The 18029-nt window shown below is 38.5% G+C and overlaps 1 protein-coding gene across 1 annotated transcript in view; it reads left to right on the top strand.

The window, feature by feature from the left end:
- The window catches only part of dnah2 (dynein, axonemal, heavy chain 2), a 153301-nt gene that overhangs the window by 134358 nt on the left and 914 nt on the right, over nucleotides 1-18029 (top strand). The window contains exons 78-86 of the mRNA XM_053485050.1: nucleotides 1704-1894; nucleotides 2720-2911; nucleotides 5520-5704; nucleotides 6796-7030; nucleotides 8013-8164; nucleotides 8278-8392; nucleotides 11776-11952; nucleotides 12320-12394; nucleotides 17995-18029. The exon at nucleotides 17995-18029 is cut by the window's right edge and continues 116 nt beyond it. Coding sequence (XP_053341025.1) covers nucleotides 1704-1894; nucleotides 2720-2911; nucleotides 5520-5704; nucleotides 6796-7030; nucleotides 8013-8164; nucleotides 8278-8392; nucleotides 11776-11952; nucleotides 12320-12394; nucleotides 17995-18029 — 1357 coding nt within the window. The remainder of the gene's footprint in view (nucleotides 1-1703; nucleotides 1895-2719; nucleotides 2912-5519; nucleotides 5705-6795; nucleotides 7031-8012; nucleotides 8165-8277; nucleotides 8393-11775; nucleotides 11953-12319; nucleotides 12395-17994) is intronic.

Genomic DNA, 18029 nt, shown 5'->3' on the forward strand with positions numbered 1-18029 from the left:
GTTTTTATGATATAGTGTAATCACTATAAAAAGAACTGGGAAGACGAACTTGGGGTAAATATCTCTGATACGTTTTGGGAAGGTGTGCTTGAGAGTATAAGTGTGAGTATACTGTAAATAAATGTGCCACCTTACCTTTATTGATTCAATTAAAGGTGGTTTACGGATTATATATTACGGATTATATATTATTCAAAATGTATATTAAGTCGATTTTTGCACTAATGACGTCTGCCACAAATGTCAGCTTTCACTCGCCAAACATACTCATATGTTCTGCCGTAAGCTTTCTATTTATCTGTCCCATTTCTTTTATACAATTTCCAAGGTCTTGAATGTAAATTTACAGTCTTGCCCATTGCTGCCAATTTTTTTGGAATAGTCAATGAAGCATTGTGAGTGTCCCAAGTAAAAGCAGATGCTCTAGCTTTTGCCTCTCCGGTCGCTCACGAACAAATCCTGGTACATTGGAAGAGTCCTACTTCACCTCGCTTGGCTGGAAGACCTTATGTCTTTCCTCTATCTAGAAAAAAATTAATTTAACCTGAGGGGCTCTGAAGCTCAATTCCATAAAAGATAGGACTTCTTACTTTTATATACCCAGTCATTATCTTCCTTTGATGTCCAGAGCAGAGAGCATGCTGTCCACTTACAGTCTTATTGTCTTGTACTTTTTCTGTTTCCTTTATTGTTAAATCCGTCTACCTCTTTCCTTTCTGTGTGGGTTCGTTGCCTTTGTACTGCCGGTTTGTTTGTTTCTCTTTGGGTCTTTAAAATGGCAAAAAATATATATATAAATATATATATATGGAGCGTTTATTTTGTCTGCTTTTGTTTTTGATTAAATCTGTTTTTATTCCATGTTTTAATAAACATATTTTTCAAAACAACCTAATTATGTTTAACGCTGTTATTAGAGTACCTGTGACTCTGAGTGATAAATGTAGATACATTTCCCAGTGCCGTTACCGTCTATCGTCACTTCTCTTAACTGTAGAATGCCTCTCATCCAATCAGATTCCTCGGTCGGAACTAACTAACTGTATGGGTTGTGACAAATAATATTTGATTCTGACAAGATTGTTATCATAATCCACAGACGGGATATCATTGTAGCAGAGGTGTTTGTAGAGTAGTGATACTCATTAGATTAGTAACGCTGTTAAACACAAATATTGTTTATTCATTGCCTCACTGTCTCGTGTCATACTGTTATGTACACTGTGCTTATAAATCCAACAAACACAAATTGCACCGTCACCAACCACCCCTGTGTCCCAGTGACATTGTTGTGCATTAAGGTTCAATAAAACTGTTGATTTATTCCCACTGGTAGCCCTCGCAGAAGGGAACATGGTCACAAATGATGTTGATTAAACAGAAGGTTGCTCACACCGCACAAACTCACAATCGTGTTGTTGCTTGTGTGTCATTTTGACAACTAATTTTGACAAATACGACAACTAATTGAATTTAAGTAGTTAGTTTTGGTCTAGATGTATTTGGTTACAAGTTTAATTAATACAAATGTTTCAGCTTTTTTTTTCATCAGGTCAGTAAACAATTTCCTGGGTTTTCATTCCTTCTGAAATGGAATGCTTTAATAACGCAGGAATCCTTCTGGCAGCGTGTGGGTGAATTATTCAACATGAACTATTTTTGATCAGCCTTACTTTCTCTGTATGTGTGTGTGTGTGAGATAGGTCACTGGGTGTTCTTGGCTAATTGCCACCTGTCCTTGTCATGGATGCCTCAGCTGGATAAGCTGGTGGAGCAGCTACAAGTTGAGGATCCTCACCCAGACTTCAGGCTGTGGCTCAGTTCCTCCCCTCACCCAGACTTCCCCATCGCAATACTTCAGGCTGGCATCAAAATGACTACTGAGCCACCCAAGGTACACAATATATACACACACACACAGGAATGCTGTTGCATGGCTAACACGCCGCAATATCTGCTGTGGATCCCACAGGGGTCGAAGAAGAGTGTTGGGAAGAATGAAAGGCTTTCAGCACATCGTCTATTCAAAAGGGTTACACATACAGTGTACGTCTTAAAATACTGTTACACTAAGCAGATGCAAATATATAGGTACCACCTGCACTCCTGACAGCTAGCAAGAAAGCCATGACTAAGAAACGATTTGAACAGAAGTGACGAGACATAATCTGGACAGCTCCAGAGATATAACTCAAAATCTACATAATGGAAGTGACAAGTATCCTTCCGAACATAACAACGGATTTGCACGATCACCGCCACAATCAAGGCTATGTTAGACTGATGGAAAATAAATTATGCTATATAATGCTGTCTATATATTATTTCTTATCTACAGCCATTTCCCAGAATGCTCAAAGTTGATAATATATTATGTACAGTTATTAGATTTAGAAGTTCCATTTGATATTTTTAATAACATTTTAAAACCCAAAACATAACAACAAAGTCTCAGTGAGCTGAGTCCTACCATATTGTGAAATAGACTGTCCTTATTGAAATATTGGATTTGTGAGGTTTTTTTGTCATCTTTGATCTTTTAAAGAAAAAAAAACTCCTCTGTGCACTTATTGATCAGAATTCAGGAGGACCATTCTTAAAAGGCTCATTGATTCCTGTAATGCCAAGGGTGATGCGCGCACACAGACACACACACACACGCACAGGCACTGTAGATAAACAAGCACAATACCCAACCCTTCCATGTGTCTTATTGCAGGGAGTGAAGTCGAATATGAAACGGTTGTACCAGCTGGTGACGGAATCCCAGTTTTCACGCTGCACGCGGCCAGTTGTCTACCGCAAGTTGCTCTTCGCCCTCTGTTTCTTCCACAGCATCCTGCTGGAGCGGAAGAAGTTTCTCCAGCTCGGCTGGAATATCGTCTACAGCTTCAATGACTCTGATTTTGAGGTAGAGGAAGACAGACGCACTCGTTGTCTTGCTTTTATTTTAGGCAGAAAAGTAAAAGCAAGACAAACTGTGCATTAACTGTGTCTAACGGTTTAGGTAAAACCCATTAGCTGATGACAGACAGTCAAGTTGCATAAGTATTTTGGCCAGAGACACAATTTCTGTTTTTTTTTTTCCTCTCTGTACACTAGCACAGTTTATTTGAAAAAAAAAAAAAACATTCAAGTTATGGTTAAAGTGTTTAAGTGTTGAAGACTTTAATCTTTAATTTTGTGGGAGGAGGGATTACAGCCGTTTGTTTCATTTTCACAGCCACAAAATATTTCAACACACCATCATAAATATTATGATTATTTCTAATACTTGGAAGCAAAGCCTTTGTAGTCAATGGCTGCCTGATGTCTGGAACCCATGAACACATCACCAAATGCTGAATTTCCTCCCTCGAGCTGCTTTGCCAAGTCTTTATTGCAGCCACCTTCAGTTTTGTCTTTAGCAAGAGAAAAGCAGTGGGTTGAGGTCAGGTGACTGACTCTTAGCCATTTAATAACATTTCATTTGCATAAGAAGCTCTTTTGTTGTGTTCACAATGTGTTTTGCATTATTATCCATCTGCACTATGAAGCGCTGTCCTGTTAGTTTTGCAGCATTTGACTGAATCGGAGCAGAAAGTGTACTCCTTTATGCTTAAGAATACTTCCTGCTACTTTTATTAGCAATCACATCATCATTCATAGACACCAGTGACCCAGTTCTACCATCTCTGAAAGACGTAGTGTTGTTTGGCTAATGAGCCCTTACTTTCTTTCTGCATACTCTTTTATTCCTGTCATTCAAGTTTCATCTGTACAAAGAGTCATGTCCGTTTACATTAGTATTTCTACTACAATATTTCCTCGCCAGGGAAAGAATTTGGTTTAGTTGTCTTCTGTGGACTTTCAAGCCTTCCACTACTTTTCTTCTTCTTTAATGCTGTACCATATTGTCGATTCACACACTTCTAACATTTCTGATAGCTCTCTGGTAGGTGGCCTCCTTCACACTGCATATAGAGCGTTTCCATGAACATCTGTCAAATGCAAATTATGAATCAATGCCAGATCTTTTATCTCTTTAATCTCTCATAAAATAACTAAGGCTGCATTTACCTTGCATCCAAATGTAGCCTATGCTGTTTACTAGCCAAATATATATATATTTTTTTGACTGTTCATTTTAAGTTTTCAATATCTGATATTAATCAGAACAGGCCCACACTCCTAATCTGATCCACATACACAAAGAAACAATGTGTCACGTGACATGTTCAAGCTTACTGTTAAAAAGGGCATATTGATGGCCGAACGTTTGGTCTGCTTCAGTTTGGCCTTTTAAACTTTTATCTTTCCTTTGGCACTGCAGTCAGGTTCTCTTATAGCTGCATTACTTTTGAGATCTCTTCAAACAAGGAGTAGTTGCTCCTGCACCTTGAAATGTTGCCTCTAATTTTGTTTTACATCAACATCACTTCAGATGTTAATGAGGTGTAATGCCATTTGTTCGAGTACCGGAGCGGAATGTGACACGTGTGTGTACGTGCAGTTACAGCAGGACCCGTAACACCCACTTAGCTTTTCACTGCTGTTACCTTTTAATCAGTTTCTATTATATTATTTTATAGTATATTATTTTAGCATATTATTTCAAAAAAAGGAGTGAGCGCATGAATTACATGAATTCTCATTTGACTGTTAGATTGTTTAAAAAAGAAAAATTAATTAGCTCTGTATCTGTTAGGCACGGTGTCTTAGTGGTTAGCACTGTCGCCTTGCACCTACAGGGTCCATGTCCGATTCTCGCCTCAGGGTCTGTGTGCATGGAGTTTGAATGTTCTCCCCGTTCTTTGTGGGTTTCTTCCGGGTACTCCGGTTTCCTCGTAAAGATTAGGCTAATTGGCGTTACCAAATTGCCTGTAGTGTGTAAATGAGTGTGTCCAATGTATGTATATGTGCCCTGCGATGGATTGACACCCTATTCAGGGTTTATGCAAGTCTCAAAGAGGCTCGACAGGATAAAGCAGTACAGATGATTGAGTGTGTTCTGTATCTGATTAAGGAGCACATATACTGTAGAAATGACCCCTACTCATTGAGATCAATCAGATTGTATGTGATTTCTGCTGTTCACTGGTACTGGCATGAAGAAAAATCTGATCTGAGTCACATATGAGCAAAAAATATATATATATCTTGTGCCAGTCTGGTCGGGAGTGTGAACATGACTTTAAGAAACAAGCAACAAATGGCCGCCAAACATCTTATCAGTCAGATGTCGAATTACATTTCAGACAAAAACAAAATGGCTGTAATTCCTAAACGGTTAATCTAATAAAATGTAATGTTTAAAACCTGAAAGTGTACACTTCATTTTTAAATCCATCGTGGTGGTATACAGAGTCCATAACATACTGTTGCTGTCCAAATACTTATGGACCTGACTGGACTGTATAGGCAAAGCTTTTATAGGTAAAGCTTACCTAGGAGACTCATCACGTCAGTAATACTGCATCTCGCCTCCTCCCTTTGCTTCTTCTTCTTCTTCTTCTTCTTTCCGTCTTGTTCTTTTACAGGTGAGTGAGAACTTAATGAGCCTGTATCTGAATGAGTACGAGGAAATCCCCTGGGATGCTCTGAAGTACCTCATCGCCGGCGTCAACTACGGAGGTCACGTTACGGACGACTGGGACCGCCGTCTCCTCACCACATACATCAATGATTACTTCTGTGAAGGCACTGTCAATTCTCCTTTCTTTAAGTGAGTCTCTCACACACACACACACACACACACACACACACACACACACATTCATTTGGATGCAGGCACACACATGCAAACTAAAACATTAACATTTGGCACACTGTAGTAACCTTCATGTCTTTCAAGTTTAGAAAAAAAGAGAGAGAGAAAGAGAGAGAGAGAGAGACTACTGAACCACACAGAAGAGCAAGAACCCCACCATGTGGACAGACCTAAATTCACACACACGCAGGACTCACTGAACAAAATGAGCACACACTCAAGACTTGACAAAAGGCCCATGTTTTTTAATAAAAGACTTACATGCTGTGTATAATCTTGCTGCAGATGATGCACACTGTGTTGTAGGAAAGTCTCTCAGAATGTCCTTATATTTGGTGCAGTGTTTCTAAGAACCCGTCCTGCTCTGAAAAGTTTAGTACTCGTCATGTAGGAAGACACCATTTTAACAGATAGATTAGCTCTTGCTAATTAGGTGACTAGTTGTACTGTTGTACTGGGACCGGCGGAGACGATAGGATGTGCAGTGTAGCTTCATGAGATACATGAGCTTTAGGATTAGAAACATTGATCTGGTTTACCTCTGGTGTGCTGCTGTTGATCTGTAACAAGGTGCAACAGCCCCCCCATGTGGTGCATGTTGGACTTACACTATGTAAGATAAACAAGCAGCTGGTTTAGTTACCATAAATGACTTGAATTAAATCGTAATATTTAAATGTTTTACTATTTTTGTTTCATTTGTTTATTTATTTGTTTATAAGTTTGTGTAAAGCCACTCTCAAATTTAGTAAAAGAATAGCTGTGCATATTGGTTATCGTTCAAGTGAATCCTTTCTTTCTTTTTTTTTGACCTGAATTCACTGACCTTTTTTCACTAATATGATGACGCCATCATTTAGTTGTTGCTTTGTTACCCATCTCTAACCCATTCGTCAAAGTCCAGGCTTCATAAATTTCAAGTCTTATATAAGCGTCCAGTTACAAGTCATGAATAAAGTCAGACTTCTGTCCAGAAACTGTGTCTGAACTTGTTCTCAATGTTATATAAACACCATGTGTCTGTGTCTGTATGTGATGTCCTCTAGACTGTCCTCCTTGCCTACTTATTATATCCCTCGTGACGGGCCTCAGGCTGTGTATCGGGAGTATATCAACCTGCTCCCGGCAGTGGATCATCCAGAGACGTTTGGCCAGCACCCAAATGCCGACATCGCCAGCCAGATCTCTGAAACACGCACTCTCTTTGACACGCTGCTCTCACTCCAGCCTCAGGTCACCAGCACGGCAGCCACTGGAGCAGGACCCAGCCGCGAGGACAAGGTGTGTCTTTGTATCTCTGAAGACTTTTTCTACCTAATACAACAGTGTGTTAGGGCTAGGTGCGGTGACTAATCTGAAACCAGAACTGTACCTTTGGCTTTCTTGTTGCATAACATTACCAGTAAAAAAAAAAAAAAAAGTTCTTTACTGGTAGTCTGGTATTATTCGACTGAAAAAAATTCAGATTAGACAATTGAGCAGGTTATACAGTATATACCAGGCAAAATTCCAAAAGTGATTTATATTTATGCAATTAAAAAAAGATGCAATAGAGCATGTGAGAAAAAAAGGTTTCCTCTTGAGTCTGGTTCCTCTCAAGGTTTTTTTCCTCTTGTCATTTCAGAGAGATTTTCCCTGCCAATGTCGCACTCAGCTTGCTCATCAGTGACAAACAGTTATAGTCTTTGATTATTTCTGTACATTTTCTAATTTATTTCCATATTTATTTTTTAATTCCTTAAAGCTGTCTTGCAACAATGACCTTTGTTATGAATGCGCTGTACAAATAAATTGTCTATTGGCAAAGCGAGGACCCGAATGTGGCAGTGCTTTAATCCCTGTAAAACATTAATGTGGGTGATAGAATGACTAAGAACTAAATGTAAAACCCAAATCCCCCAGGAAAAGGGACATTCAGAACCTGTGGCAGGCAGTCACTATACAAACACTGCTGTCGTCCTGTCAGGTGGAATAACTATTGTTCTTTCAAAAATAGCAGTTTGTCTTACTCAAGTGACTACCCATGAAGATTCGATAATTATTGTGTTTGAGCATTCAGTGTCCTATTTCTGTCTCTGTTTTTTGGTGCTTTGACAACACAGGGGACTTGAGTTTATTACCTTGAGTTTATTACCATGCTTTTTCAGTCTGTGTGTGGGTGTGTGTGTGTGTGTGTGTGTAATGTGTAATTTCATACAGTACATTTAATCTATCTATCTATCTATCTATCTATCTATCTATCTACGTGTGTGTGCGCATGAAGGTGTTGGAGCTCTCGGCTGACGTGCGTCAGAAGATCCCAGCAGAGGTGGACTATGAAGCGACAAGGAGACTCCTGCAGGGTGATCCTTCACCTCTTAATGTCGTACTGCTGCAGGAGATACAGAGATACAACACTCTGCTACGCATCATCAGGTCTGAGTTCTTTTGCGAGACTGCGTCCCAGATCAAGCCAGATGTGTGCTGTCAGAGTCGTGAGCTAGTTAAGTGATGCAAAGTAATTGCTCTGTACTTGTTTGTGTGAACAGAACGTCTCTGACAGAGTTGGAGAAAGGCGTTAAAGGACTGGTCGTGATGTCCAATAGTCTGGATGAGACATTTCAGTGTATTCACGATGCCCGTGTTCCTCCTCTCTGGGAGAAGGTAAGAGTCAGTTACCTTAGAGTACAGAAAGCAGCTTCTTTGGTAAACCCGAGATTTAACTAAAGGATTTTTATTCTGAACCCACGGTATTTATGATCTGGTTTTCATTAACGGTAACAAATTGAGTATTTTATTAACAGTACAGCATACAAGAACATACATTAAGACTATGTGACTTACACAAACTAGACAAGCACGGATTATACATACACATGGCATGTATTTGACAGCACTACTTGACGCTAGACAAAGAGTGCTGTGCAAATAAGATTTAAATACCAGTGCTCATTGTGCACCAAACATGACTCATCTGTTCATGATGGTGTGACTTGATGTGAACATGTGGTGTGCAGTGGCTGATGGGTGCTAAAGTTCTGTGTGATATTGGTGGTAACATGATAGATTACCTTTACTTAGTTTTTACTCACTCATCGTCTATACTGCTTTATCTTGTATTCAGGGTTTTGGGGGGCCTGGAGCCTATCCCGGGAGATTTAGGGCACGAGACGGGGTACACCCTGGACAGGGCACACACACATACACTCACTCACACACTACGGGCAATTTGGGGATCCAAATTAGCCTAATCTGCATGTCTTTGGACTGTGGGAGGAAACCGGAGTACCAGGAGGAAACCCACCAAGCACAGGGAGAACATGCACACTTCATGCAAACAAAGACAGGAATCGAGCCTGGCCAGGAATCGAACCCAGACCCTGGAGGTGCAAGGCGACAGTGCTAACCACTACACCATACTTTACTTAGTTCATTCTTTTAAATGTTTAACAGTTTATCAGTATGGCTTACATATAGTGGTGGTAGATGGTGGTGGTTGGCCTTTGGCACTGTGGCGCAATGGGTAGCATTGTGGCTTCACGCTTCTGGACTTAAGGGGTCGAGTCCTTCAGATCTGTGTGTGTGGAGTTTGTTTGGTCTCGCTGCAGTTGGTGGATTTCCTCTGGGTTGCCCGCTTTCCTTCCACAGTCCAAAGACATGCAGATTATTCTAAATAGTGTTTTGAAATTGCGAGTGTATGTGTGTGTGCGCTTGTACTGTACCTAACACCCTGAATCCCCTGAAATAGCCTCCAGGCCTGCCGGGCCCCTGTACACAATAAGTGGTATAGTGAGGAAAAAAAGTGAGGAAACTACTGTCAGATAAATTGTTCTATATGTTGCAGAGTATCTTAAATCTCAATTTATATTAACGTCCATTTGGGATTCATCATGTTGAATAGGCTACATTTATGTGGAGCATGCTGTCACAGGCTAAAGGGCTTTTGTGATTCAATAGAAGCAAGTTTGATTATATCTAAGAGCTCTCATGAGCGCTTAAACTCTTAACCTTTGCCCTTGGTTCTCAAACAGATGTTTTTTACTGGATTTTTTGGGACTTGAACTTTAAACTGGCAAATTAAGATAACCAGCCAAGAATGTCACACCAATGTTGACACCCAGTTATTTTTTACTAGTCTCTACTAGTTTCAGCATGATTATACTACTGCGTAGTATATATATATACCGTGTGTATTTGCCAGTCAATCCTAATCATTATTAGTCCTATTCCGAAACAAACTGTAGTGCAGGCACTTACAGAAATACACACCGTGGCTGTAGTAAATCATCGTGTGAAGTGTGTGAAGTTGTAATGTGTGTGAGTGCAGCGCCCTGTGTGAGAGAGGAGCTGGAGTGGACTAAATGAATGGTGAAGTGCTGGAAGGTCACGGTGTCAGAGAAGAGGCCAGTGCACTTACTCGCTACACTGCTGAGGATCGGATCGTGCTTTTATTTCCCTCTCCCTCTCCTCTTTTGTGTTTTTTTTTCCTTTATAGACACAGAAACACATGCTGCCAGAGCATTCGCTTGTAAAATAAAAATCTCCCACACACACATGCTTAGCCTTTTTCAGATCACTCTCTTGCGTGCATACGCATTCACACAGAATCCAGACCGTCTCTCTGTTTAAATATTCTACTCATCCATCATTAGCACACTGCTGCTCTCTTTATGGCAAGGAGAAAGCCTTGGTCAGCTAGGGTAATATTTTGTGTTTTTTTTTATTGTGTGTGTGTGTGTGGCTCATAACAATGAGCTTGTTGGACGTAATTGCACTTCAGTGAAATAAAGTGAAATGAATACTTCTGTACATTTGATATGTTTGCTGTAAACATTTATTGTGACATCTCATCTCACTCGCTTATTTTTTTCAGTAAAATATTAGCTCCAGTTGCCCTGCATTTACTCATTATTTTTTCTCTTTCTCTCTCTCTCTCTTTCTCTCTCTCTGTCATTACACTCCCCGTATCTTTATAACTCTGTGTGTCTATCTGTGTCTCATTCTTTCACTGCTTTATCTTTGATCTGATAAACGCACAAAGTGCTAAAAGATCATTTAGTTCTCCTTTTATATTCCATTTTCATTTCCCTCCAAAGATTTTCATTTTATCTGAGCTCTTGAGCACTCTCCATAATCATTTTGCATTCTTTTCTGCATCACACACACACACACACACACCTATAGGCAGCAGTGGTTAGCACTGTCACCTGCACCTTCTGGGTTGGGTATTAGAATCTTGTCTCTGGTTTTTGTGGGTGTGGAGATTGCAATCCCTCCTGGTGTTTTCGAAACATCGCCCGTACTGTATTATTGGGTGTGTGGGTGGATGTGGTTCTGCCTTGTGACGGGTTGGTACCCCACCAGGGTGTACCCTACCCTGTACTTCATAAAGGCTTTTATCAGAGATGCCATTATTTTTTGTGGTTTCCGAGGCTGGTAACTCTAAATGAACTTCTTCTTTGAAGCAGTGGTAGGTTTTGGTCTTGCTTCGCTTTAAGTCTTGAGTTTCATCACGGTGCTTGATGGGTTTTGCAAATGCACTTGACAATATTGTTCTTGCAAGAACTGATCCTGAACAGCTGCTTTTCATGTCTTAAAATAACCAATGACTGTTGTTATTGTTGTTGTTGTTGTTGTTAGTTAATTACAGTACCTAATGCTATATGTGTTATTTCATATTTTATTAAAAATCCACTATTGTTCTAGAATGTAGGAAATAAATCTAAACTTGTGTCCAAATCTGACTGGTACGATGTCCTATATACACAAATTTTAGCCACGGGTTAAACTTTAATCCATTAATTACTTAATATTTATTTAATTTCAAAAACATAGATATCTGTATAAAAAGCCTCAAGAGATTTTATTTCACCCTAAGTGTAATGAAGCTCATACCAGACACTGTAACACTACGTCTCTTTGTCCTTGGCTGCTCTCATTCAGCTTTGAATAGGGCATGAAATAATAACAAGGCTTCAGATTTCAATCCTTTTTTTCCCTACCTATGTAAACGCGCCTCTCATCAATCTGTCTCTCTCTCACTCCAGGCGTACCCATCTCTGAAACCCTTGGCGTCGTGGACAAGGGACCTGTGCCAGAGGGTAGCGCAGTTTGCTCGCTGGGCGGAGACGGCACATCCTCCCATTCTCTTCTGGCTCTCAGGCTTCACCTTCCCCACAGGCTTTCTCACAGCAGTACTGCAGTCCTCAGCACGGCAGAACAATGTGAGCACAAACACAGACAAGTTTATACTCACTTATCATGATATTATATTAACTGTAGGTATTACAGTATTTATGGATATACTGTATTGACACATTTTTCTATAGTCACAGACATAAATATAATACACATACAGTATAAGTGTAAGCAGTTTCCTGAAACCCATTTGGCACGATGTTTATTATTTTCCAAAGAATGACATTGGCAGACAAACGTATGTGACATAAAGCCACATGCAGAATACCAGATAACGTGTGTGTCGAGCATAACTAGAAATTAAAAAGACAAGATACCATGGAAGTTTACAAGAACTTTAAACACTGACTCAAGTCGAACAGCAGCAGTCAAACAGTTGGATCTATTCTACAGGTATCTGTGGACACACTTTCATGGGAGTTCGCTGTTTCTACAGTAGATGACAACAACCTGCTCTTCCCTCCCAAGGTGAGTAACTAGTGCTAATCACACTTCAGTAAGACCATACTGTATCCGCTAGCAAGGGAGCTACCTGTTGTTAACCATTGAGCCATTGGGGCCTGATTTAAGCTCTATATTTTGCTTGTCTTCTTTTACTTCATTCAGTCTCGCGCTCAGCAGACAAGAATGGGTAATCTGTGTGTATTTTTATTACACATCTAGTCTATGAGTTCAGTACAACATGTCAGGCTAGAATGCTAGACACAGTTATATCCTTGAGAAATCTATGTCTTTGCTTTTCAGAAAGCTTATGTCTTAATGTTGTTTTTTTTTTAAGTTTTTAGTACAAACACTTGAGTACATATGTTTAACATAATTATTATCATACAAAGGCATTTTTTTTCATTTATGAAGTATGTGTGATATTTTGGGAGAAATAGACTTTGAGAGTAACAGTCTAAACTTAAGTCCACTTTAACACTTTAGCCATGATGTTCCTTTTTCTTTTTCATTTTTGGTATTGTATTATTTGGTAAACACCAGTATTTATCATTTTTCAATTTGTAAAAAGTATCGTAGCGCCGAAGGAAGAGTATCTGCTAATCCTTTATTGTTTAATCTTAACCATAAAAGGACTGAATGACCTGAGGTTACATTTCTACCCAAGCAGGAGCTTTATACCTACACCAGCTTTCACTTTTTGCTGTGATTCAAATATCTGGCGAGTTGCATCTGTTTGGTTGAAATGGAAACCTGCAGGCACTTCATGGATAAGATTAGACACCAGTGTGCTAATCCATTGCCACCCCGGACGCTAATCCTAATTAGTATATGTGCAAATCTATTACCTCACACAGTGTTCTTCTACATTCTGTTTTTTTTTATTTATAGATTTCTTTGTTACATCCACTCCCAGAGTTTTCCACTGTTTTTCTTTAGCTAAAATAATTGCATACTATTCCACCGTCTATTGCTTTTATATTAGGAACAATATCCAAGTTCTAATTATACAGTACTTACAATTCTCCTGTGCTGTATCTCTTCATCTCTATTTTTATTTTTTTTTATGAGAGAGTATTTGTTAGTCTAACGTTTCTTGTAACAGGTTTGATTAGATTAATTTAATCATCTGAGATCTAGCTCTGTGTATACAGTTACTTGCTGCAGTGTATTTTATGTACAGTGTGCAGTTTTGCAGGTCTTATTATTTCCTCTGTGGTTTCAGAATTGTTCAGCTCTCTTCAAATTGCTCACCTTTCTATAGTAAAGTAAGCATTCTTGAAATCCCAGTACCAGGGAAAATAAGCATCTAATCTCCTGCTGATTTAACCTTTCTGAATCATGGTTGCTGAGAAGCAGGTTTCTTCCATATATGGTGTTAGTCATCTAGGACACATTTGGCTCTCGGGCTATTTTGCATGGTACAAACAGTACTGCAAAACCTCTACAGTTTATATTCAGCCATGAATACACCCATTCTATTCAATGTAAAATATTCATCCTTCCTTTTATCTTTTTGATAACTTGTCACATTGCTTTTTTTATGGAACGTTGATAATTTTTATGGAATTTGTTACTTTACCACTGTTTCTTTCAAGTTCCTGAATATTATAATAATTTATTAATTATTGTTCTTACAAAACCTGTTTTTTAAACCTCCATTTTAGACACCACAACCTAGACAACTTCAATTATACTATATCTTGAGTTGACTAACAGATGATCATTTTGGTCATCAGAGTTATCATTTTGTTTATTTATATTTGTTATCTTGGTATAAGTTTTTATGTGACTGTGTGTGGTACATATAATTTTTTAAAGTTCTCTTAATGGAAAATGCATTTTTCTCATATTGCTTTGCCAGGGTGTGTGACCATGTTCAAGCCACCTAACTGTCAAATAATATTGATGTTGCTTCTATATTTGATGTATGACCTAAATTCCAAGGACTTTTTCATATCTGTCAAAAGCACATTGCTATTCATTTCAGTGCACACCATGCGTTGCCAGACAAAATGCCTCAGTATATGCTGAACCAAACAATGTATGCTCCTTTATTTATTATTTAATATTGTGTTTTATTATTTTGAATGTACTTCTAATTTGTTTAACTCTTTATGTCTGCTTATTAGCCAGCTCTCCTCTATTATACAAGATCTTCCAACCAGAGAGTGTACAGACTAAAATGTGCTTCCTCCAAAATCACAGAGTGTAAAATATCTGTAAGAAAGCACTATCTGCCCTCTTCAGCATACATGAGCTCCCATGATTGACTAGTGTCTCTATAACTCATAGGGCAGACAGGCTTAGGCATCTCTCCCAGTCTAAAAATATAGCCAGTTTTGCTTCCTTGATTCCCAGCCATGGTTTTGACCATTTCTCTGTCAACAGGAAACAATTTTCAGTCATTCAGGCTGATGCTGAGGATGATATGTGAGAAATGCATCATGAGTGCCAGCTTACATATAAATCTGTATGATCCTAAGTACAGCTAACATTAAGCCTCAATACTGCATGTTATCGGTGAAAAATCTTACCAGCAAAGCATATTGATGTTTTTTTTATTTTTGTTTTTCCTGAAGCGTGCCGAGAATTCCTTGAGAAACTCACCTCAAAGTACTTTTAAGCCAGATGGCTCAGATTTTGATCATTGGCTTTGTGATTTGCTGAGTTTCTTCCTTCATGCTGTCTAGCTCTGATATTTCTTTGGTTGCATTCACAGAACGGTAATTAATGTTTTTTTGTAATTAATGTTACCGTCCAGCCAATAAACTGTTGACAGGAGATCATAGCTGAGTAGGTGGTGCCTTTGATGGCTGATTATCTTCTATTAAACATGTACATTATAAATTGTGAAATTGCTGTTTGTTGCTTTGTGGAATCAATTTAAAATGCCACTGTCTTGAATGAGGGGTGTAAAAGGTAAACGCAAGCTTATATGACCTTTCTCCAATGATCCGCATCATCTAGCCCTACAAGCTAAAATTGGCCTTAATAAAATTTTAAGTAATTCCTAAAAAGAAAATTAAATAAATAAAAATGCATGGGAATTAAGAGATGCACACATGGCAGATGTCAGAACAATGTAATCTTAGATAGATATCTGTTTGACCATACTTCCTTGTTTCCATATAAACTTCCTTCTTTCTTTAAACCATGGTCTTCAGGAATGTCTAGATGGACGGACAGTATAGGCCAGACTGTGGACAAAAACACAAAATAATCCACAGTAAAAATGGTTCTAATCTTTTAAAAAGATTTTACAAGTTGAATAAGTTGCTTGTAAATAACATAAATATGGTTGATAGTAAAAAATCAATACACAATAAACAAATAATAATAGTATTGCGCTTTAACAGTTAAACAATTAGGAATGTAAAATACATGTTTCAGAATAAAAAGATAATATGTGGTAAACAGACCATATGAAAAAAAGGCTCCTTATTTTAGAAAGCATGCCATAGGTTTACAGGGCATCTGGTTGAAACTTAACAAACAGGATGTTTTTTATGTTGAGCCAGATTCAAGCAAGTCAGCTATGAAGCTTAACCTTCTGTCACCTGAACGTGTAGTGCTGTGTGAAATATTCATCTACTTATCCTTAGTAACTGCCTACTCAGAATTGCAGTCGTATAGGTTAAGGTTGTTTTTTATCTTGGGAATTAAAGCCAGCTAAATGTGTGAGAATATAAAGGTAGAAAAGAATAATCTTGTGGATGGGACTCATAAAAGGAGTCACACACACGTCTCTGGTTAAGGCAGTTTAGCTTGAGTGATGCAGTTTAGGTTGAGGAACTGTCAGAATTCACATACTGCTGACAATATTAGAATTTCCACCTCTGGGATTTCCCTGTGGTTTAGCTTTTATGTACAGTAAAAACTAAAGCAACAAAAAAATCCCTTATAGTGTAGGCCACACCTAAACAGGTTCAGTTCATGGATATTTGGAGCACTGAAATGTTCCAGAGAAAGTGGCACTGTTATACCCCTAATAACAACCTATCCATCTATTAATATATGTACTGATCTATCTATTTATTTATTTGTATGTTTTTGTTTTCATATAAATTATCATATATACTCAGCAAAAAAAGAAACGTCCTCTGACTTTCAACTGTTTTTACTTTCAGTAAACTTAATGTGTAAATATTTGTATGAACACTAAAAGAGTCAACACCATAAACAGACATAAACTAAAAATGTTTCACAATGTGTCCCTGAATGAAGGGAGGCTCAAAATCAAAAGTACCAGTCAGTATCTGGTGTGGCCACCAGCTGCTTGAAGTACTGCAGTGCATCTCCTCCTCATGGACTGCCTATTGCGGACAGTCTGAGCACTGATGGAGGGATTGTGTGTTCCTGGTGTGACTCGGGCAGTTGTTGTGGCCATCCTGTACCTGTCACGCAGGTGTGATATTCGGATGTACCGATCCTGTGCAGGTGTTGTTACACGTGGTCTTCCACTGCGAGGATGATCAGCTGTCCTTCCTGTCTCCCTGTAGCGCTGTCTCTCTCTCACACACACACACACACACACACACACACACACACACATATATATCAAGTTTTAAATGTACATATCAAAACTTACATATGACAGAAGATGTCATCAGTATCGATAGCATGTTTTGCATATGATGCACCTTCCTGAATACTTAAATCATTGATATTGTATTACTAATTATTTTGCAGATTTATGTCATTTGATTTTCTCTCTCTCTCTCTCGCTCTCAGAAAATTGACATGATTTGATTAAATTCACTTAAAGCAGGCTGCCCTAAAGCATGCAATCACCAACCACAGACATGTATGCATAAGCAATATGGAGTGCCTACTATTTTCAACATTAGTTCACCAATTAAATGCAGGAATAAGATTTGAAATCTGATTTATTTAATTGCAAAGCACTAATGTCTCAGTTTTGATTATACCAATTACCATGCTGTCTACAGCTTGTGTTACGGCTTCACAGGGCTGTGGGAGCTCAATGGGTAAAGGCCCTGGGTTACTGATCAAATGGTTAGTGGTTCAAGCTCCCCCAGCTCCTTTAACATTGTTCACTCCAGGAGCCATGTATCATAGCTGTCTCTGTGCTCTGACCTCACAAAAACCTGGGTTTCAAAAGGAAAGAATTTCACTGTGCTATAATTTAAATGTGACAAATAAAGACAACTTTTTTTAATGTGCACGTGCTTAAGCACAAGGTTTTAAAGCAGCGTCAAAATATACAAGGTTCTTGGAAACATAAAAAACTTGGAGGATCTCCTATCCTCCAAAACCAAAAATGTTCATTCTTTTCTTTTTAATTTCATATGATTTAAACTGCCTGTGTGATTAAATAAAATGGTTGTGCATTAGAAATCTACATTTATTAGAGTTTAAGGCAAATAACTTGTCTGGTTTGTTAATCAACTGAAGTATTTAAAAAAAGCTAAACACATTAGGATATAAATAATTAGGAGAAACAAGATGCATTTGGAGATTTCTGCTGCACATTTTTGCTACATTTTGTCTCTAAGTTGTAGCTGTAAGCTGTAAGTTGTCAGACTAGGACACGAATTCCCAAAAATTTATTGTGCATTATATTTCTAGAATTTATGCATAAAGTATGTGTCTCTGTCCTATAGGACGGTGTGTTTATTCGAGGTCTGTATCTAGAGGG

This window comes from Clarias gariepinus, chromosome 1, assembly GCF_024256425.1.
Source record: "Clarias gariepinus isolate MV-2021 ecotype Netherlands chromosome 1, CGAR_prim_01v2, whole genome shotgun sequence".
In the NCBI taxonomy this organism is placed as follows: Eukaryota; Metazoa; Chordata; class Actinopteri; order Siluriformes; family Clariidae; genus Clarias; species Clarias gariepinus.